The sequence below is a fragment of the Bison bison genome, unplaced genomic scaffold (genome assembly GCF_000754665.1).
Source record: "Bison bison bison isolate TAMUID 2011002044 unplaced genomic scaffold, Bison_UMD1.0 scf7180017864461, whole genome shotgun sequence".
In the NCBI taxonomy this organism is placed as follows: domain Eukaryota; kingdom Metazoa; phylum Chordata; class Mammalia; order Artiodactyla; family Bovidae; genus Bison; species Bison bison.
In genome coordinates this window covers 3,157,726-3,181,583 of record NW_011495023.1, presented here as the reverse complement: position 1 = coordinate 3,181,583, position 23,858 = coordinate 3,157,726, and the positions used below count along the sequence as shown (strand labels likewise).

Genomic DNA, 23,858 nt, shown 5'->3' with positions numbered 1-23,858 from the left:
AGTGGTTGTCCAGGGATGGAAGTGAGGGCCAGAAGGAGATATTACAAAGGGATATCAGGAACTTCCCTGGTGGCATAGTGGATAAGAATCCACCTGCCAATGCAGGAGACATGGGTCCAATCCCTGGTCCGGGAAGGCTGCACATGCTGTGAAGCAGCCAAGCCAGTGTGCTGCAACTACTGAAGCCCTTATGCCCGAGAGCCCACATGCTGCGACTACTGGAGGCCGTGCGCTCTAGAGCACGCGGTCTGCAGCAGAGGAGCGACTATAATGAAAAGCCTATGCACTGCCACCAAGAGTAGCCCCAGCTCACCACAACTAGAGAAAGCCTGGGTAAAGCAATGAAGACCCAGTGCAGTCAAAAATCAATTAGTTAAAAAAAGGGGTATTAGGAAACTTTCAGGAATGAAGCACATTGATATTTGAATTAGCTTGACTACACATTCACTATGTACAGTTACCAATCAAATCTCAGAAATCTCATAATAAAAATTAGGTAGAAGGTTGACCTGAAGCTTTATATGCAGTGCTGAGCTTTTACTGACCATATCACACATAAAGGCAGTGGATGATAATTTAAACTGACATTAATAAGACAAATTGTTCCTATACCTGCATGAGCAATCTGGTTCTACCCTATGTATTTCATTTTAAATGAATGATCCTGAAAAACCTTTAAATTTTTCTATTAACCAAATATTTAGTGAGTACCTATTAATTCCTGGGCATGATACTCCTGGGCATGTAGGTAATTTCACTACAATATCACAGTTAATGAAAATGTTGGTTGTTGCCACCTTTGCTCAGTAGAACAGAAACTATGCATGTCCATCATTCAATGAACAAACATCCTATTGCTTAAAATGGTCTCAATCCTTATTATCTTAAACCATTAATCTACACAGCATGCAGAATCTCTGATTTTATCTTTTCATGCCTAAAATTCATTAAAAAACAAAAAAAAAGAACCCTTAGATAAAATCAAATAGAGTACTCCGTGTAATCCAGGTTGGGTTTCAAACCTCAATATTGATGCTTTAGATTCACAACCAAAGGAATCTTTGGTTAGTTCCATGGTCATCTGACTCTGAAGCCGCTCCCTTACAAGCTGATTTTCTCCTGAAAACCAATTCTTTTTTTTTTTTTTTTGTATTGGGGTATAACCGATTAACACTGTTGGGATAGTTTCAGGTGGACAGTAAAGGGACTCAGCCATACATCTACATGTATCCACTCTCCCCCAAACTCCCCTCCCATCCAGGCTGTCATGTAACACTAAGCAGAGTTCCATGTGCTATACAGTAGGTCCTTGTTGGTTATCCACTTAAAATATAGCAGAGTGTATATCCCAAAGTCCCTAACAATCCCGTCTCCCCATCCATCCCCTTCCAGAAACCACAAGCTCAATTCTCTAAGTGAAAAGCAATTCTTCAGTAAACATCACAAGGAAAGTTAATCCATTTAAATACTGCTGCTGCTCTGCTAAGTCGCTTCAGTCGTGTCTGACTCTGTGAGACCCCACAGACTGCAGCCCACCAGGCTCCGCCATCCCTGGGATTCTCCAGGCAAGACACTGGAATGGGTTGCCATTTCCTTCTCCAATGCAGGAAAGTGAAAAGTGAAAGTGAAGTCGCTCAGTCATGTCCAACTCCCAGCAACCCCATGGACTGCAGCCTACCAGGCTCCTCCTTCCATGGGATTTTCCAGGCAAGAGTACCGGAGTGGGGTGCCATTGCCTTCTCCAATTTAAATACTAGTTAAGCCCAGATTACAACTGACCTGATTAGACATTAAGAATTAACTTGAAGTGGGTGAGCCATTATTAAATAAAAGTCAAAAAACCCTCTTCAGTTTCATTTCACATGATTATATGGATCTTACCACTGGGCTGGACAGCAAGATATCACTCTGCACCTTGCAGATTAGGTTTCATGATGTCAGCTTATGTCTGTCAGGACAAAACACCAACCCTGATGTGTTCTCTACAGAGCCACATACAATGTATATCTATGATGGTTAGAAGCTCAGGTGGCCTGGAGCTAAGTTCTTGGCTGTAAAACTCTTCACTAGAGATGTAGATAAAGATAGTGCTTTCAATTGGGGTAACTGAGAAGTTTAGAATATGCCAAAAAAAAAAAAAAAAAAAGGTTTAGCCAGTATAAGAAGTTTCTTCCAATATATTATATGCATGTCTATTTGACCAGAGGGGAAAAAACAAATATTTAACACTCCTACATACAACAGGCTATATGATGCATCAGAAAGAGAATGAGGGTTTCCCTGGTGGCTCAGTGGCAATAAATTTGACTGCCAATGCAGGAGACACAGGTTCAATCCCTAATCAGGGAAGATCCCACATGCCATGAAGCAACTAAGCCTGTGCACCACAACGATTGAGCCTGTGCTCTATAGCCTGGGAGCCACAACTACCGAGCCCATGTGCTACAGCTACTGAAGCCCACACACTCTGGAGCCCATGCCCTGCAATAAGAGAAGCCAGTGCAATGAGAAGCCTGCAGACCTTAACTAGAGAGTAACTCCCACTCACTGCAATTAGAAAAAAAAAAAAAAAAAGCCTGTGCAGCAATGAAGACCCAGCAGAGCCAAAAATAAATAAAATTCTTTTTTTAAGCAGAGTAAAAAAAATGCATTATGAAACAAAAAAAGAAACAGAAGGAGCATGAATTAAATAGACGTTGTGGATTCTAGAACAAGTCCCTGTTTTTCTGCTCACATTCCATCTGGCCAGGAGCTCAGCTGGTAAAGAATCCACCTGCAACACAGGAGACCCCAGCGTGATGCCCTGGGTTGGGAAGATCACCTGGAGAAGGGATAGGCTACCTACTCCACTGTTCTCGGGCTCCCCTGGTGGCATGGATGGTAAGGAATCCACCTGCAATGCGGGAGACCTGGGTTTGATCCCTGGATTAGGAAGATCTCCCGGAGGAGGGCATGGCAACCCACTCTAGTATTCCTGCCTGGAGAATCCCCAGGGACAGAGGAGCCTGGCAGGCTACAGTCCATGGGATCGCAAAGAGTCAGACACGACTGAGTGACTAAACATGGCACAAAAAACAACTTGAGTTTTTTCCTTCATATTTATAAAACTGGCAAAAAGGATCTTTGACTTACCCACTTCAGGGAATTGTTGAATCAAACAAAGTATGCCAAAGGCCTTTACAAAACTGTAAAAACACATAAGCATTTGAACTTGCTATTGAAACTTTGACTTTTAGGAGAAGGTAGGAAAGATTTCGGAGAAGGCAATGGCACCCCACTCCAGTACTCTTGCCTGGAAAATCCCATGGATGGAGGAGCCTGGTAGGCTGCAGTCCATGGGGTCGCTAAGAGTCAGACACGACTGAGCAACTTCACTTTCACTTTTCACTTTCATGCATTGGAGAAGGAAATGGCAACCCACTCCAGTGTTCTTGCCTGGAGAATCCCAGGGATGGGGGAGCCTGGTGGGCTGCTGTCTATGGGGTCGCACAGAGTCGGACACGACTGAAGTGACCTAGCAGCAGTAGCAGCAGGAAAGATTTAAAGAATATTCCACCAAGAGGAAGGAAACCTAGATTCAAAGTCTGGTTCTGCCCCAGAAGAGCTCCTCCAACAATGTGTGCTGTCTTCCTGGATTTTCGCTCCTTACTTAACAAAATCTGAGGAAATGAGAGATTCAAAAGAACAAGTTTAAGAGTCTGAACTTTTGGCAGAAGACTAGAGATTAAGCCAAACTCTTTTTTTTCCCCCTCCAGGTTTTTCATTTCAGTACAACAATGACTTAGATTGGAAGAACCTACAGCTGTGTCCAATGCCATGCGTCCACCTGTAGAAATTTCAATCACACATTACTGGAGGTAGTCGAGGAGGAAGGAAACCTAACGAGTTTGGGTACACCCTTAATTAAATGATAAATGTGTGTCAAGCTAACTGACCAAACTTCAATTTTAATTTAAGAACACAGAGATCTTTCATATTCCTTAAATGTTCTGATGCCATTTTGAATATACCTTGTGAAAGCCATTGTCCATACCTGAAAAGGCTTCCTGCTGAAAAGGTTGAGAGATTTCCGTATCCAAATGGGGCCTTGATTCCCAAATATATGCCACAGCAGCTGTCCTCTTGTGTTGTTCCAGACTCGCTGGTAGACGGCCAGCCTATAAATGTGCTTTCCGAACATGTGGTAGTACAAGCGGAAGGTGCAGCCCTCCGCATCAGTGGCGTTAAGGATCGGGCTGAGCAGAGCAGCTCGGTGCTGGAAAACCTGTGGTTCGGAAGATTCGATGTACAGATAGTGTCCCTGAGCTGTGCCCAAAGTGTTATCCTTCATCGGCCCTGTATTAAGCGTTGATGTTGGGCCCTGGTACCGGGTCCAGTCGAAATCATCTTCTGTATCTTGTTCCCAGTTACAAATTCCATTTTCAAAGTTACACTGAAGTTCAGGTACTGAAACGGGCATTAAATAAAATCAAAAGATCATTAAGGACCAAAATAACTATGAATGGGAATACTAGTTGCTACTTTGCTTCTGCCAAGGTAAACCATTCTAATCTTTTTTAATGCAACATTAGAGCAAACTTTTAAGAAAAGTAAATCTTAGCTAATACATCAAGCAATAATATTTTATAGATGGAGGTGGAATCACTTTGGCCATTATTTTCCAAATGCCTTTTATACCCATCCCCTGCCCCGTAGCACCATCCCAACCTTAGGGAAATGATCACTACCCCACAGCTGGCTCACCACAACAAACTTCTGTCTCCACGGATTTCAACTTCAGCTGAATGTTCCAATCACCAGTGAACATTAGAAAAATTAAAGTTCAAGTTCAGCTCCAGATATGTTGATTTAATTGGTCCAAATTGTGTACCCATCAACTGAGAGGATATTTTACTAGCTCCCTTGGTGGTTCTAACACTCACTGCTGACAAGAATCATACTAGTTCTCAATCTTTTGGAATGCCCTGGGGTGAATGGTAAAGTTGTTTACTCCTTGGTAAAGTCCTGTACAAACACTATGTAAGGTATGGAAGGAAGCCCAATTTTTAATAAGCACCCAAGATGATTCCGAGGCAGGTGTTTTCCAGACTTCACTCTGAAATCAAATTCTTCTCTCTGGATCCATGCCACCCCTCCTTTGTACCAAATATCCCTCCTTTGTACCACAATGACTGTATTTCAATGGTAGCTTATCATTTTTCTTCTCTATTCAAAATCCTTTCATATTTACTTATTTAATCTCAACTTAAATCTAAACTCTATCTTTCAAGTTTTACCATTCCCAAATTAAAATAACTTCCTGTTCATCCACAACTGTCTTTCCCCTTGGCATGCACTAATTTGTCAGCACGCCCTAAACATCTCACCTCTCCCCCTCCCTCTCTCGATGCCTCTTATGTGGTGTGCCCCATCAGTTCTTAGCTCTGTCTCCTCAGTGGTAATCTTTTCTACTCACTGGGTTGTAGCTCCTTTGAGCTGATGTTTTAACATGTTTTCTTTCTCTATTTGTTTGGCTTCACCAGGTCTTAGTTGTGGCATGCAAATGCTTAGCTGCAGCATGCAAGACCTAGTTCCTGGGATTGAACCTGAGCCCCCCGCACTGGGAGCATGGAGTCTTAGCCACGGGACCACCAGGGAAATCCCTGGTGCTTTTAAACTTTTAACTCCCTTCAGTCAGTAGAAGAACTCCAAGCACTTTTAAAGAATTGGTCAGTCTCTTATCCACTCAACACTCTACCTACATTTGTAGGATAACATTGGAATGTATTCATTTTTCAAGATGTGACAATTCTGTTGACATCAAGTACTTTTTTAGAATAAATGGGATAGACTATACGTTTAACATTATTTGGGTAGAAGGGACAGGATTTAGAATCAATGAAGATTCCACACTTTAACTTCATTTACATAAGTTAATGTTTTTGAAAGACAAATGTCAGCTGTCCTCTATTCATCTTACTAACGGCACTTGGAGCCAAAGGTGAACAAATATTCGGAAACAATAAATAAAAGCATATGTGAGTAAACGCAGCCAGGCAAAAACAAATCATCTGTCTCGAAACCCAGAGAACAGGAGCTTAGACCTAATGAAGGGAACCAAGAGAGTAAATGTCAAATGGGAGATGAGCTTTCCTTTGATATTTCCTCACTGGTGACTAATCAAGCGCAGCTGTGACGTGAACTGGGCCCGCAGGTCCCCTGCAAGTGTCAGTTTGGGGCTGTGCAGCAGAAGGGGGATGTCAAGCAACTGTGTTTTTGACATAAAACTGGCACTAAAGCCAACAGATTTTTTCACATTGCCTGTCTTCAGATTGACTGCATGCTCAATCTTTATTTCAAAAAGGAAGACATATAGCCCCACCCTTCAATGAAAGACCACGTTCTACGCATACTTCAGGAAATATAGCATTGATTTCTGGATGACTAAGGCATTCTATGTTAATAAAGTACTAAATCTAGGGACTTCCCTAGTGATCCAGTGATTAAAACTCCACACTTCCACTGTAGGGGGCACAGGTTTGATCCCTGATCAGGGAACTAAGATCCTGCATGCCACATCGCACAGCCAAAAAATAAAAAAGCTAAATAATAAACAAATAAAAATAAAGTCTCCATGTAAAAAAGTTACTATGTTTATTTATATTCTTATGGCTGATTCACAGTATTGTACAGCAGAAACCAGCACAACATTGTAAAGAAATTATCATCCAATTAAAAATATTTTTAAAAATTACTACGTCTAAATGGAAGGCTATGAGAGAAAGAGAAAGTGACAGTCACTATGGTTTCCTCTCATTAATATTTAGTCAGAAGAAATATTTTGATATTATAGCCATACTTCCAAAATTTTATTCTAATCAGTTAATACTGTGAAGTCTGAAGGATAATTTGCTTATCTTTAGTAATAGATCAACATCTTTCAAGGAGTGGGGTTTGAAGTGAGTGAAAAAGATGAAAGGGCTTTCGAAATTTGCAAAAAATAAATTACTTTTAGGACAAGCAATGCTTCTTGTAACAGCCATTGGTCAAAACCATCAATTTCATTTATATGCACTAAAGTTATTAGTTGTAAACAAGCTGCATGGCAATTCTGACTTTAATGTGCCTGACTGTATTAAACACCACATATGTGCAAAATTCTTCACAATATTTATATGGAAATTTCTCAATGTAATGTTTCCTATGATGTTCCAAGTATTTGATGGCTTTCCTTTGGTTTATGATAAGACTTCCAATTTAATAGGCACACAGATTGAATTTTAAGGATCATTGCTATTTCTGGACAAAGAAAAATGCAAACTTTCCTTGATAGATTTTGGTAATTAAAAAAGAAAAACCTCTCTTAGCTTGTGATTCATTTTCAGAAACAAATGCACCCAGCACTACCAGGAACCAGGTTTATTAATTAAACTGCAAGAGGTACACAATCATCAGATACCATCAACTTTTTGGTAATTTAAATCAGAAATTCGGGACTTTAACATCTCACTCTCTGCTCCCTATATCTAAGACATCATCTAACGTCCCTCCCCCAAACTTTAGTCCCTGCATCTCCACCGCTGACACTGAAGAGAGGCTGCCAACCCCTCTCCTGGGAACTCCTGCTACAGGCTCCTAATAAATATGATCCAGTTTCCTCTAATCCACTCATTACACTGTATCCACAATGACATTTTTAAATCTTAAATTTTTAAATCAATTGTATTATATTACCTTCCTTCTTAAAAACCTTCAAATGGGGAAAAACTTCCTTAAAATGGTCTACAAAGATCTGATAATCTGGCCTCCCCCTTCATCTCCATCTTTATGTTGCATCCTAGTTCTCCCTCAATGCCTTGCTCCAGCCATACTGGGTATCTTGCAGCTGCTGTGCGGTCACGCCTCAGGGTTTTGCACATCTTCATTTACTTACTATTTTTCAGATCTCAGTTAAGTCACCATCTCTAGAAAGTCCAAACCCATAATTATATAAAGCCACAGCATTTGTGAAGTCCTGTCTAAGCTCCTGTCATTTTGCATTTATTTTTTAAATGTGTGAATAATATCTATCTCCTCAATGAGACTGTAAGCCCCATGGGGTCAGCGACTCTGTATAATTGTGCTCATCACTGTATCTCTAGTATGTAGTTCATAAATCTACATAATAAATACTGATGGCTGACTAATCATACAAAACATTCATTCAACTTTGGAACAATGCTTAGGGCCTTTGTTTTGATGGACTAGGAAAACAATGTATACCATCAAAATGTATACCCGTGGCTGATTCATGTCAATGTATGGCAGAAACCAACACAACATCATGGGGCTTCCCCCCTGGTGGCTCAGTCCGTAAATAATCTGCTTGAAATGAAGGATACACAGGTTCGATCCCTGGGTTGGGAGGATCCCCTGGAGAAGGAAATGGCAACCCACTCCAGTATTCTTGCCTGGGAAATCCCATGGACAGAGGAACTTGGCTGGCTACAACCCACGGGCCCACAAACAATCAGACAAGACTTAGCAAATAAACCACCACCAGCAGCACAATATTGTAAAGCAATAAAGTAAATGAATATTTTAAAAATTAGTAAGAGGGACCAGAAAGAAAGATACTTACCACAATTGACCTCATCAGTATAATCACCACAATCATCCACCAGATCGCATAACTGAAGTTTTTTTACACAAATCCTAGTGTGCAGACACCAGAAATGATCTGGCTCTTTGCAGCTCTTTGAGGGAGGTGGAAGAAGACAATTTTCAAATCTGATATCATCAATAGCTGAGACACCAACATAAATGCCAAGACTGACTTTATGTAGCAACAAATGGAAAGGCTGAGTAAGACGTCCAAGCTGAACAACTGCCCGTGACCACTGGTCACCCTGGTTATACAATACTCTCCAGAGTACCGTGGACTCGCTGGAATTTCCCATGTGTAGCTGTAACTCAGCTGCCCCCACTGATAGGCCATAGTTATAAAACCTGAAAGAGAACAAACACAAGAAATGGAAATGATTTCTGGAAAAGACTAATTGTGTGACTTTTACTCAGTCAACAGTCAATCAAAAATGAGTTATCACAATAGATGCCTTTATTTAATATTGTGGCCACCCATATGAAAGAGCTTATCTGCTTAGGTGCATACTCTGACTCTCAGGACCCTGGGACCCTTTCTCAAGGAGTTCACTCCAGAACTCAGGAAGCAGTGTTAATTATAATTCACTGTTGGAGGAAGAGTCCTTTTTATTTTAAGAAAGAACATTATAAATACTGATAATGTGCTCCTAAGTAAAATGCTAAATGTATGGATCTGATGCAATAGCTATTTTTAAAATAAAGCCAAATTATAGGAAAAATTACAATATCGAGTACATGCAGGGCTATCCTTGCAGCTGCCAAGCTGCTAGAGTAATTGACCATTGTTTTCAATATTTACCAGAAGGAAAGAGTGCATCCAGGTCCTGTCTGGCTGAAAGTTGGGCTCTGGAGTCTAGCAATTTGTGATAAGCTGTTGCTTTTCTTCAGAATGAACATAAAGTGCCCTATTGGAAAATAAGAAGAAATCATAACTTAACCTGCTAAATTCTAAAATGAGACATCTTTCTGTAACCCTTACACTGAAGACAATACAACAATTAAAAAGCAATAAAAGTGATTGTTAGCAAATTTTCTTTTATGAGCACTCAACTATTATCTAGAGCTGGGCCAAAATGATGCCAAAAACAACTGGAAGTTTCCATTAATTCAGCCAAAAATATATCTATACTCCATCCCCAAAACCTGTAAAGGAGCATTTCTTTTTTGACAACGTAAGTACAATAGATAATATTCAACTGTTCTATTATTGTTTAGTTGCTTGGTTGTGTCCAACTCTTTGGTGACCCCCTGGACCGTAGCCCACCAGGCTCCTCTGTCCATGGGATTTCCCAGACAAGACTATGGGAGTGGGTTGCCATTTCCTACTCCACATTGTCCTATGATGTAGTATCATAGAATTTTACTGCTTCTCTTTTTCTTCTCAGACTTGAGCAAAGGTAAACTGAAGTACAGATCTCCCTTGACTTAAGATGAAGTTATGTCTCATAAGCCCATCATAAGTTAAAAATATCAAAGTCATAGCACAGGGAACTCTACTCAATACTCTGTAATGGCCTATATGGGGAAAGAAACTAAAAAAGAGTGGATATAGACATATCCACTCTGCTATGTTTAAAGTGGATAACCAACAGGGACCTACTGTATACAGCACAGGGAACTCTGCTCAGTGTCACGTGGCAGCCTGGATGGGAGGGGTGTTTGGGGGAAGAATGGATACATGTAGATGCATGGCTGAGTCCTTTTGCTGTCCACCTGAAACTATCGCAGCAATATTAATTGGCCATACTCCAATGTAAAATGAAGTTTTTTTTTAATATGTGTATTTTAAAATACATACATCAGATATATGTATAACTGATTCATTTTGCTGTACACCTGTAACTAACACAACATTGTAAATCAACCCTATGTAAATAAAAAGTTTTTCTAAAAAAAGAAAATATTGAAGTTCAAAAGGCATTTGACCTACTGAACATCACAGTTGGCCTTGCCTCCCTTAACCATGCTTAGACCACTTACATTAGCCCACAGTTACACAAAATCATCTAACACAAAGCCTATTTCATACTACAGTGTTGAATATTTCATGTAATTTATTGAATGCTCTACTGGAAGTAAAAAACAGAACAGCTGTAACTATATCGATTGTGCATCATGGTGATCATGTGGCTGCCTGGGAGCCGCATCTCTGCCTCTTCCCAGCATCAGAAGAGAGCATCACAGGTGTATCATTATCCCAGAAATGGTCAAAATTCTAAATGTGATGTATAGTTTCTATTGAATGTGATCTCTTTCACACCATCATTAAACTGACGAATCATTAGGTCAAACCATTGTTAGCTGGGGAAAGTGGGTAGGTTCGAAGAACCTCTACAGGCGTCTTACCTTGAGATGTGTTGTGAGTGTGATCCCAAGGTGGAGCCTGATCCTCAAATTCAGCAGAGAGGTTACTTCTAGAGCTCCAGGTCCACTCAAAATCATCACCACGGGCTGCTTCAAACCAACCACAGCTATCTGTTTCAAAGTCACATTCGGTAACTGAAAAAGAAAAATGCAGCTTTTCGGTAGACTCTTGAAGGTGATCACATGTTTAAAAGGGTAGACAGAGCTCAATGGGAATCACCTTGCCACATTTGCCTAAGTAAAGTTTTATTTGAGGAAGAAAAGGATGATATCTGATCCCCTCAAAAAAAAAAATCCCCTCCAAAAAACCTGAAAATTGATAGGTAGAATCAACAATTTAAGAATATTTTCCAAATATTTTTCTAAGAAACAGCATTGGGACTTCCCTAGCAGTCCACTGGTTAAGATGTCACCTTACAATGCAGGGGGGTGCAGGTTCGATCCCTGGTCAGGGAGTTAAGATTCCACATGCCTCGCAGTGAAAAAAACCAAAACATAAAATAGAAGAAATATTGTAACAAATTCAATAAAGACTTTAAAAAACTATCCTCAGAAAAAAAAAAAAAAGAAGAAAGAAACCTTAAAAAAAAAAGAAAGAAACACATTGCTTATAGAATTGCAGAGGTCTAATTTATTCTGATACTTACGTTAGTTTCTCTGCTATTACATTATCTGGAAGGTTTCATTGTTCCTACAGACTATTTTAAACTAAATCATGAAAAGCTACTTCTAAAAAATTTAATATTTGAAAAATCCATGATTTTTAACATTAATGTTCACTTCTGATATTTGTAGAGTTACTATTTCCCAAAGCATCAAATGTATCACCTAATAGGCACAAGGCAAAATAATATGACCTACTTTTCAAGTAAAGAGGAAGAGAAACAGTTAACTTCCATAAAGGCATTCTGGAGGAGGAAGAGAAGAAAAAAGTAAAAGGGAAAGAAGGGGAAGTTTTAATAATAGTATTGTGGAATTAAAAGTAATACGTAGTGGAACAGACCCTATACAGTAGGCTTTATATAAATCTAACTTTCACAATAGCTATGTGGAGAAGGTATTATTATTGTTGTTTTACAGAGGAAGAAAGGAAGGTTTAGGACAGCTTTTAACTTAACCAAGGTCACATAGATAGAAAGTCATAGAGACTGATTGAAATCAAATATTCTGGCTTCTACTCTAATACTATTTTTGCAACTGCTGACAGTAACTTTTAATTGTCATTAGATTGGAAAAGGGATAAACCAAAAAGGCACGATCTGAATTTTCTTAGTGAGGATATTTAGGTGTTATTACAGACTCCAGTGAAAAATAAGGTTTGCCCCATTGATGATTATTACACTGGGATCCTTGGCCGCTGGATATTTTTATCCAAGGACACAGTAATAAACTGCACAGATATTCCTTTAAAAAAACAATTTAGAAAGTAAGCAGTATATTTAAGAGATAAAAGTATAAAGTAAATCACTCAATGAAATTATAAAATTTTACATGGTAAAGGCAATTATATCTAATGATAAGTTATGTTTAATTTTGAAAATGCTCCTTCCACATGGGAAGGGATGTTAGATGACTAGTAACATAATAAACATTTTTTATTTTTTTAAGATTCTATATTTCAAAAAATATGCTTTCTATCAGGTCTTCTGGCCCAAAATACGGCCAATAGAATACTTTCAAATGTTATCAAAAGTCAATGAGAAGGTATGAATACATTTCAAAATAAATATTTTGAAAATGTTGCATCAACTTTAATAAACAAGCAATAATTATATTTCAATAGAGACAAATAGAAATCATCCAAATGGAGACACAATTGCTACACTTAGAATAAAGATTTTCAAATAAATTTAGAAAGCAAAATTAAGTGCTATTCAAAAGTGACAAACAATAGTGATAAATATGACAAACTAGGTACAAATGCTAAGAATATTTAACTCTTTGTATTTTCAAAAGCCATCTCTACCAATACAAATAGCCCATAAATATGCATAGATTCCAGTATGTAGATGGTATTCCAATCCCAAAGAAAGTAAATACTTTTGATTCCTAGTTCAGACAATCCCAAAAATAGGATCCAAGAGTTTTGTTATGCACATATAGAAAGAAAATAAGTTGTTGCTACTGTATAATATCTATTCCACATAGATCCCTGAAAATGGAACTTTGTCATCTACTATCATGGGATATATTGCCATGGAAATAAATGAATATTCAAACAGTAGTAAAATTTAAGAAACTACTGCAGCAATTCTATAGTTCTCGAATAACTATCTTTGAAGAGCCTTAGGAGACAATTTTGCTGTTAAAATTCAAATATGCCTTGTTAGTATACTTTGTTTCTATATATTTAGATTTCTACACACATTTAAAAACTCAATTTGACTGATCAGAGACGTAATAATCAGATGAAACCTTCTCAAACTAAATATACACCTTGTCAATAGTAAACAAATGTCCTAGTCTGGAGGGGGGGTGTGGATAATGGGGGAGGCAATGGATATGGACTTCCAACCTACAGAACTAAGAGATAATAAATAAAAGTTGCCTTAAGAAACTAAGTTTGCAGTAGTTAGTTATCTAACAATAGAAAACTCATGTACTGAGTAGAGACTGACGGCTGATTTCTCCCAACACTCTGGAGATAACTTTCCATTTTCTTCTGCTTTCCACTGTTTCCATTACAAAAGTCTCATAGTCAGTCTTTGACAGTGATTTATACCTTTTTCTAGCTGTTTTAAAAATGTTTCACTTTGTTATAGATTTTTAGCAGTTTCACTATGATGTCCCCACAGGGTTTTCATTTTTGTTGTTTTCACGCCCACGGGGCTTCCTGAAATATGATTTTGTATCCTTTTCAACTTGAAAGCTCTTAGCTAAACTCTTTATAAACATTGTCAGTCTTGTTTTTTTTCTTTTTCTGGGACTCCAAATATATAGCACTAGAAATTCTCACTGCTCTCCCATGCTTATTCTTTTTTTTTTCTTTTTCTGTAGTTTCAATCATTTTATTATACTTTACTTCACTTTTCTCTTGATCTAAAGTCTAATTCCCTTATCTCATTAGCTGTGTATAGTATGCTGATAAACCATTGATGAGTTGTGAATTTTGATTATTCTATTGTAATTTAGAAATTCCATTTAGTTCTTTTTTATATCTTCTAATTATCTGCTCAAATTCTCAGCTTGTTTTATTTTTTTAAACTTTGAGCATATAAAAGATAAGTCTTTTCAATTCAGTGTCTGATAACTGCTTTATCTGGAGGGATTTTTGTTTGGTTTCAGTTTTAATTGAGCTTTTTCTTTCCTGTGGCCTCATCTCATTGGAGTCTAAGTGCTTGTCACTGTATATAATAAAAGGTAAAATAATTTGGGACCTAAGATATTACCTTTCTTCAGTGAGATTTATGTTTGTTTCTGTGGGCATGAAGAGTAAATAATATTTGAGGATTACACAAAACTAACTTCAGAGATTGAGGGTATTTGGAACGGGGTTTGAGGCTCTGAGGAACCATACCTTGCAGTTCACGCAGATCTCTCAGATACAGATTTTAGGCACTGCAAACAAAACTGCAGTTTACCGACCCATATTTAGTATACTAAGCCTGGACTCCAACTTGTTCCCTTGCCTAACAAGACTTCCAAAGTTCTATACTCTAATTTTCAACTACCGGTTCCATGTTGGCATATGAAGTGGTACTAAACACCAGATTCAGTTACCAAGGTCTTTCTTCTCACTGGTCACTTAATTTGTCCCTTCCTTTTTACATCTTCAATGCATTCGAGTAGGTTTATCAACATCTTTTTGATTAGATTTCTAGTTGTTCTCAGAGGGTGTCCCAAATTAATCTACCATAACTAGAAATCGAAGTTCTAGAATTTTTTATTTCCACTTTTTAAAACACTACTTTAGAACAAATTGTATGTAATAATAGCACATACAGTAGTCCCCCCTTAGCCATGCGGGATATGTTCCAAGACCCTTGGAGCATACCTGAAACTGAAAGATAGTACTGAACTCTATATATTGTATGCTTTCTTCCTGCACATACTGATGATAAAGTTTAATTTATCAATTAGGCATAGCAAGAGCAATAACTATATAGAAAAATTACAATAATATACTGTAATAAAAATATGTGAATATGGCCTCTGTCTCAAAATATCTTACTGTACAAATTTAATTCCTTTGCCATATTTATCATGCACTGTGGCTATTAACTTTTGTAGTCTGAGATGCAACAGTAAACTGAACTAGCTTTTTTTCTACTTCACAATTTCATGTATTTCCTTCTTAGCAATGTCAATATTCATGTGTTTTTCTTTATTAAGTCAAGAATTTTCAACTTTTCACTTAAAGGAAACACTCTACAGCTCCCATTCAGCATAATCCAAATGAACAGAATTACTACTCTTGTGTTTTGGGGCCATTATTAAGTGAAATTAAGAGTTAGTTGAACAAAAGCACTGTAATACCATGATCCTCAACTTGATAACCAAGACGATACTAAGGGCAGGATACAGAGAACAAAGGGATGGTTCACGTCCAAGGCAGGACAGAGCAAGATGGTGGGAGATTTCATCATGCTGCTCAGAACAGCATGCAATTCAAAAACTACGAATTGTTTATTTCTAGAATTATCCATTTAATACCTGCAAATCATAGCTGACCATAAGTAACTGAAACCACAGAAAGGAAAACCACTGATGAAGGGAGACAACTGTATTAAAATATTTATACAGTAATTATGGGCACATAATGCTCTAGTAGAATTTTATTTATGGAATGGGGAAAAGTTATTTTTCCTAATGTCAAATTGTTTTTGAAAAAAACAAAGAAAATTTATGTGTATACTTAGATGTATATATAAGGTACAAATTGATGTGATAAATAACATAAAATATTCATTTAAAAACTTTCCAGTCTACTTTGTGTATCTTATGTCAATATTTAAACTTAATAAATTTTTGTATCTATATAGCTTCTAAAATATTTTATTAACAGGTGTTGCAATGGCGTCTATATATCTAAAACAGGAACTACTATTAAATACATTCATAGGATACCAAGTCAGAAATGGAAATATGGTCAAACTTAGTTATAAATAGTCTTTCATTTTTGTTTGGGAAAGGAAAAGAATGAGGAAATATGGAAATACCAGAAAATGCTAAATTTGAACCTTTGGTATTCTTTTAAAATCAATAAATTATTGTTAATATATTTTTTGATTTGAGGTTTGTCCTAAAGCTTGAGCTTCTGGAGTTACTAATTCATTTATCCATAAGGATGAGAAATCCTTAGAAATTCTGTAAGTCCCACAGGGAATTCTGAAAGGTCAAGACTATTCCACCAAATAATCAAAAATATAATTTTAACAAGGAAATAGAATGTAGGAATAAAATAACTTGCAAGGTAAGCCTAGAAAATCATGTAATAAAAAGACATCATTAAGATGTGATACTGATAGGAGACTATTAATAAAACTGGACGTGCCTTGCATCTTAAAATGGATGAGATAATAATATAAGTGACTCAGAAGTGACAGAGGAACAGGATACCTTGGGTAAATGAAAAAACCCTATAAATGTTAACGAAATAACCTGAGCTTATTAGCTCCACAGATAATTGGGCTCTACTCCAGTACTCTTGCCTGGAAAATCCCATGGACGTAGGAGCCTGGTAGGTTGCAGTCCATGACGTCACTAAGAGTCCAACGCGACTGAGCAACTTCACTTTCACTTTTCACTTTCATGCATTGCAGAAGGAAATGGCAACCCAATCCAGTGTTCTTGCCTGGAGAATCCCAGGGACGGAGAAGCCTGGTAGGCTCCAGTCCATGGGGTCGCACAGAGTCGGACACGACTGAAGCGACTTAGCAGCAGCAGCAGCAAGAAATACAAAATATCTGAAATCATTAGGTTAGTCTGAGGAAAGAAATACAATACCTATACAAAGAAGATACACATAAAAATCTAACAGGATAGAAAAAAAAGAGTTCAGATCAGATGAGATGCTCAGTCATGTCCGACTCTTTGCAACCCCATGAATCGCAGCACACCAGGCCTCCCTGTCCATCACCAACTCCCGGAGTTCACTGAGACCCATGTCCATCGAGTCAGTGATGCCATCCAGCCATCTCATCCTCTGTCGTCCCCTTCTCCTCCTGCCCCCAATCCCTCCCAGCATCAGAGTCTTTTCCAGTGAGTCAACTCTTTGCATGAGGTGGCCAAAGTACTGGAGTTTCAGCTTTAGCATCCATCCTTCCCAAGAAATCCCAGGGCTGATCTCCTTCAGAATGGACTGGTTCGATCTCCTTGCAGTGCAAGGGACTCTCAAGAGTCTTCTCCAACACCACAGTTCAAAAGCTTCAATTCTTCGGCGCTCAGCCTTCTTCACAGTCCAACTCTCACATCTATACATGACTACTGGAAAAACCATAGCCTTGGCTAGATGAACCTTTGTTGGCAAAGTAATGTCTCTGCTTTTGAATATGCTATCTAGGTTGGTCATAACTTTCCTTCCAAGGAGTAAGCATCTTTTAATTTCATGGCCGCAGTCACCATGCAGTGATTTTGGAGCCCAGAAAAATAAAGTCTGACACTGTTTCCACTGTTTCCCCATCTATTTCCCATGAAGTGGTGGGACCGGATGCCATGATCTTCGTTTTCTGAATGTTGAGCTTTAAGCCAACTTTTTCACTCTCCACTTTCATCAAGAGGCTTTTTAGTTCCTCTTCATTTTCTGCCATAAGGGTGGTGTCATCTGATAACCCTTTTTAAAAAAAGTCATCATTCGTTTCTGCCTACTCTTGGGGTAAAAAATAGTAAGCCTTTTTACAAATCATATTTTCTGTCTTTATATCACTAGAGTATTCATTTAATGTGATTATCATCTCAAAAATTGTTCCTCTTAAGTTCAGGTTAGGGAGATGAACATAATGAGTTTATTACATGTCTGTGCATGGCTTATTCTTGCTCTATGGAAGCAGCACAAAACGAGAGGTTATTAGACATTTTTCCATGGAAATGTGATGAAGCAGAATCTTTGCTCTTAGTCAACAAAAGGTAGGGAGTTCTCTTTGTTTATATATCTGGTAAGGCCTTGTGATCTTGAATTATTACTTAAGATGGAGCTAGTCTAAGACATGGTTAGCCTAAGATTCAGCTAACCTTATTCAAGTTTTAAAGAGTGTTAAGAATAAGAATGTTATTCACAAATGACTAAAAATTTCAGTAGTAAACTAAAATGAAAAAGGAAACATATTCATTAAAAACACCCATAGACACAACAGTCTAAAGATGGTAATAAAATTAAATTGTTTAAAAGTGTCATCTCAAAGCTTTATTCTCTTACTAAAATGGTTTTCTTAAAGAATATCAATGGTTCTGAAAACAGAATTATGGATAGAATCTTACTACATGTATGTATATGATTAACTGAAGAAACAAGATGAGAAAAGTTGAACTGTGCTTTTCCTTTTAAACTGAAAACTAAACACAGAATATTTTCTTTAAAATGGAACTCATTATCTTTTGAGCAAAAATGTTCAGTTTTGATTTCCAAAATGGTGTTTCAGAAATCTGCTCTATACATGTTCTGCCACAGATACAGTACAAGCTTTATAAGATAAGCCAGGGTGGAATTTTACCCTTGCCTTTTACTAGATTTGTACTTTTGGTTGTTGATCTCTCCAGAGGGAATTCCTACTTCCTTGAACCCTCCCACAAATTATACAGCACAAGTCTAAATCCATTAACAAGTTCCTCCTAACACTCCTGCTAAAATGCCCCACAGGTCCCCACGGTAAACCATTTTCCTTGTTCTGCAAGTATCAATCAACACAGTTTTGTTACAGGGATTGTATGGTATTCTCTGATGGTTTTTCCTCTAGTCATGTATGAATATGAGAGTTGGACTATAAAGAAAGCTGAGCACCAAAGAATTGATGCTTCTTAACTGTGGTGTTGGAGGAGACTCATAAGAGTCCTTTGGACTGCAAGAAGATCGAACCAATCTATCCTAAAGGAAATCAGTCCTGAATATTCATCGGAAGGACTGCTGCTGAAGCTGGAACTCCAATATTTTGGCCACCTGATACAAAAAACTGACTCATTGGAAAAGACCCTGATGCTGGGAAAGATTGAAGGTGGGAGGAGAAGGGGATGACAGAGGATGAGATGGTTGGATGGCATCACCGACTCAATGGACATGAGCTTGAGTAAACTCAGGGAGTTGGTGATGGACAGGGAAGCCTGGCATGCTGCAGTCCATGAGGTCGCCAAGAATCGGAAACGACTGAGCGACTAAACTGAACTGAACTGGTCTTCTCCGATGGATGGGCATTAGTACCCTCCTGTCTGTTCTCAAAATAGTACGCATAGTGATTCTATTGAGTCAGTTCCTGGAAGGCCTCTCTGCTAAGTGCCACAATGGTTCCCCATCTCACTCATTTAAAGCCAGTGACCTTACAATGACGCTGTAAGGTCTTAACTGAATGGCATTCAAACTTGGTTGCATATTAAAAATCACATAGGGAGCTTTAAAATTGCTAAGCCTGGGTTGCACCTCCAAGTGACTGCAATGTTAATTGGCCATGACAGCTAGAGCTTTAGAAGCTCTCTAGATATTGGAATGGTCAAAAAGTTCATTCAGGTTTTTCCATGAGATGTCATGGAAAAACTACAAGGAACTTTTGGCCAACCCAATACTTCACAGGGCCTTCCTTGGTGGCCCAGATGGTAAAGAAACTGCTTACAATACTGGTGAGACCATTCCCTGGGCAGGGAAGATCCCCTGGAGGAGGAAATGGCAAGTCGCTCTAATATTCTTGCTTAGAGAATCCTATGGACAGAGGAGCCTGGTGGGCTACAGTCCATAGGGTCACAGAGTTGGACGACTGAGTGACTTTCAATACTTCTCAAATGCAGTCAAGGTTGAGAAGCACAGCTTTAGATCATTTGTTTATTATTCTGGCCTCATTTCCTATTATTTTTATTTTTATCTTTTGTTAAAGAAATCCTTTATTTTCTCTCTTTTTTTTGGGAATTGTTTTTATTTATGTATTTTTGGCTGTGATGGGTGTCCATTTCTGTGTGGGCTTTTCTCTAGCTGTGCCACGTGGACTCTGCTCTCTAGTTGTGGCACAAGGGCTTCTCATTGAGGTGGTTTCTCTTGTTGCAGAGAATGGGCTCAAGGGCGCCCAGGCTTCTGTAGTCGGGGCCCATGGGTTCAGCAGTTGCAGCTCCCAGGCTCTAGAGCACAAGTTCAATAGTTTTGGAGCACAGCCTTAGTTGCTTCAAGGAATGTGGGATCTTTCCTGATCAGGGATGGAACTTGTGTCTCCTGCATTGGCAGGCAGATTCTTTACCTGAGCCCCCAGGGAAGCCCTTACTTTTTTTCTTATAATCACTCTCTTCCAGCCAAACAAATCATTTGCTATTGATCAAACTCACCAGATAGCCTCCTGTTTCAATCCCTTTGTTTTTGCTTTCTGCCTGAAAATCTTTTCTCTGAGATATTCTCAGTTTATTTCCCTTCCCTTCTTCAGTCTGCATTAAACCACCTTGTCCTTGAGAGCTACTATGACAATCCTATTTAAAATTGCAAAGTCATCCCCTCCATCATTACCTGATTGCCTTTACACCACTCTATTTATTATAACATATACCCCTTCTAAAATAGTATGCACTCTGCTCATTTATCATAGTTTCAGTCTCTCCCCTACTTGGAACAAGTTCCAAGAAGAGAGGGATATCTGTCTGTTTTACTTATTGTGGGATCTATATGCTTGGCATAGACCAGGCACTCAAAACGCACTTGTTAAAGCATCAGTGATGACCTTCCTTTTTTCAGAAATAATTTTTTTCTCATTTCTTATTTTCCCCCATATTCTTGATTCTATTACTGAGTTAGACATACTTAGTTGGGACTCCCTAATACAAGCCCACTTATCAGTCCATCCACTCCTAAAAATTCACTCCTATTTTTTTTTTAACTAGGTTTCTCCTTTGCCAGAGTTCCCTAATTGTGTGTCTCTCTTTAGGTTCTATTTGACCCTTTTTTTTTCATCTTACTTATAATTATATTTAATTGCCTCTCAAAGGAGATGTAATTAAATATCATATTTCATCTGGAATGGAAAACCTCAAGTGGTGTCACCACGTCAGATTTTCAGTTAAAAACACTGGCTCTTAGCCTATACTCTCTCCCCAGTATATTCCATCCAATATCAAAGTTTCAATTACTTTATTATGTCAATAAAATTATTCAATAATTATTTCTTCAACTCACTGTCCTCTTGTTAATGCCAGAACTATCCAAACTACAGACAATAATGATCTCCTCCTTCAATCTTACTTCTCCGTCTTACTCACTCTATATCCTGTGATTCCAGATAGAAATACTGATAAGTACTACATAAGACACCCATTTTCCATTCTACCAAAATTCACGGATGCCCCTGGCGTCCAGTGGTTTAAGACTTCACCTTCCAATGCAGGGAAGACTAGACACAGACCTTATACCCTTCACAAAAATTAACTTCAAATGGATCACAATCCTAAACGCAAAATGTAAAACTATAAAAATCCTAGAAGATAACTTAGAAGAAAATTTAGATGACCTTGGGTATGGCAAAGACTTTTTAGGTACAACACCAAACCATAAGCTACGAAAGAAATAATTAATAAGCTAGACTTCATTAAAATTAAAATTTTCTGCTCTGCAAAGGACAATGTCAACATACAGTATTTCTCTTTCTGTGTTTGACTTATAAGTCACAGGTAGGTAATATATAGCACAGGGAATATAAAGTCAGTAATATTATAACTTTGTATGGTGCATAATCTATAAAATATAGAATTATATGTTGTATACCTGAAACTAATATAATACCGTTAAGTCAACTATACTTCAATTAAAATTTAAAAAGACAATGTCATGAAAAGAGTGACAAGACAACCCACAGACTGGGAGAAAATACTTATGAAAGACACAGCTGATAAAGGACTCTCGTCCAAAATTTTAAAAATCTTAGCACTCAACAATAAGAAAATAAACTACCTGATTAAAAAATAATCCAAAGACTTGAAGACACCCCACCAAAGAAGATACACAGCTGGCAAATAAGCATATGAAAAGATGCTCCATGTTTGTACATCATCAAGGAAATGCAAATTAAAACAACACTGAGATACCACCACCCACCTATTAAAATGGTCAAAATCTGGAACACTGATGACAATAAATGCTGGTGAGACTGTGGAGCAACAGGAACTCACATTCATTGCTGGTGATTATGTGAAATGGTACAGCCACTTTGGAAGACAGCTTGTCAGTTTCTTAGAAAATTAAACACAATCTTACATATAATCCAGCAATCATGTTCCTTGGTATTTACCCAAAAAGGAACCAAAAATGTATGTCCACACAAAATCCTGCACATAGATGTTTATAGCTGCTTTCTTCATATGAAATATTGAACAATGGAATATTAATCAGCACAAAAAAGTAATGCACTTGAAAGCCACGAAAAAACCTTAAATGCATATTACTAAATAAAATAAGCCAATCTGAAATGGCTATAAAGCATATGATCCCAACTACCTGACCTTACAGCAAAGGCAATAAACACTATGGAAACAATGAACGGATCAGTGTTTGCCCATAGTTGGGAGCAGGTGAGGGATGGAGCAGCAGAGCACAGAGGATTTTCTAGGGCAATGGAAATATTTTGCATGATACTGTAATGATGGATGTATGTATTTATATATTTGTCCAAACCCATAGAATGCACAACACCAAGAGTGAACCATGAGGTATATTGTGGACTTCGAATGATCATGATGTGTCAGTGTATGTTCATCAACTCTAAGAAACACCCCATCCTGGTGGGTGATGCTGATAATGGTAGGGGTTATGCATGTATTGGGAGTAGGGGTTCTACAGAGGCTCCCTACCTTCTCAGTTGTGCTGTGAACTTAAAATTGCTTAAAAAAATTTTTTTATTATATTTTATTTTTTAACTTTACAATATTGTATTGGTTTTGCCATATATCAACATGAATCCACCACAGGTATACACGGGTTCCCCATCCTGAACCCTCCTCCCTCCCCGTACCATCCCTCTGGGTCACCCCAGTGCACCAACCCCAAGCATCCAGTATTGTGCATCAAACCTGGACTGGTGACTTGTTTCATATATGATATTATACATGTTTCAATGCCATTCTCCCAAATCATCCCATCCTCTCCCTCTCCCACAGAGTCCACAAGACTATTCTATACATCAGTGTCTCTTTTGCTGTCTCGTATACAGGGTTTATTGTTACCATCTTTCTAAATTCCATATATATGCATTAGTATACTGTATTGGTGCTTTTCTTTCTGGCTTACCTCACTCTGTATAATAGGCTCCACTTTCATCCACCTCATTAGAACTGATTCAAATGTATTCTTTTTAATGGTTGAGTAATACTCCATTGTGTATATGTACCACAGCTTTCTTATCCATTCATTTGCTGATGGACATCTAGGTTGCTTCCATGTCCTGGCTATTATAAACAGTGCTGCGATGAACATTGGGGTACACGTGTCTCTTTCAATTCTGGTTTCCTCAGTGTGTATGCCCAGCAGTGGGATTGCTGGGTCATAAGGCAGTTCTATTACCAGTTTTTTAAGGAATCTCCACACTGTTCTCCATAGAGGCTGTACTAGTTTGGATTCCCACCAACAGTGTAAGAGGGTTCCCTTTTCTCCACACCCTCTCCAGCATTTATTGCTTGTAGACTTTTGGATCGCAGCCATTCTGACTGGCATGAAATGGTACCTCATAGTGGTTTTGATTTGCATTTCTCTGATAATGAGTGATGTT

At 38.2% G+C, this 23,858-nt stretch overlaps 1 protein-coding gene across 1 annotated transcript in view; it reads right to left on the bottom strand.

Annotated features, from left to right (window-relative positions):
• The window catches only part of MALRD1 (MAM and LDL receptor class A domain containing 1), a 559,293-nt gene that overhangs the window by 430,964 nt on the left and 104,471 nt on the right, over positions 1 to 23,858 (bottom strand). The window contains exons 15-18 of the mRNA XM_010859895.1: positions 10,969 to 11,121; positions 9,422 to 9,527; positions 8,600 to 8,967; positions 4,034 to 4,446 (exon numbers count right to left, since the gene is read on the bottom strand). Of these exons, the coding sequence (XP_010858197.1) occupies positions 4,034 to 4,446; positions 8,600 to 8,967; positions 9,422 to 9,527; positions 10,969 to 11,121 (1,040 nt within the window). The remainder of the gene's footprint in view (positions 1 to 4,033; positions 4,447 to 8,599; positions 8,968 to 9,421; positions 9,528 to 10,968; positions 11,122 to 23,858) is intronic.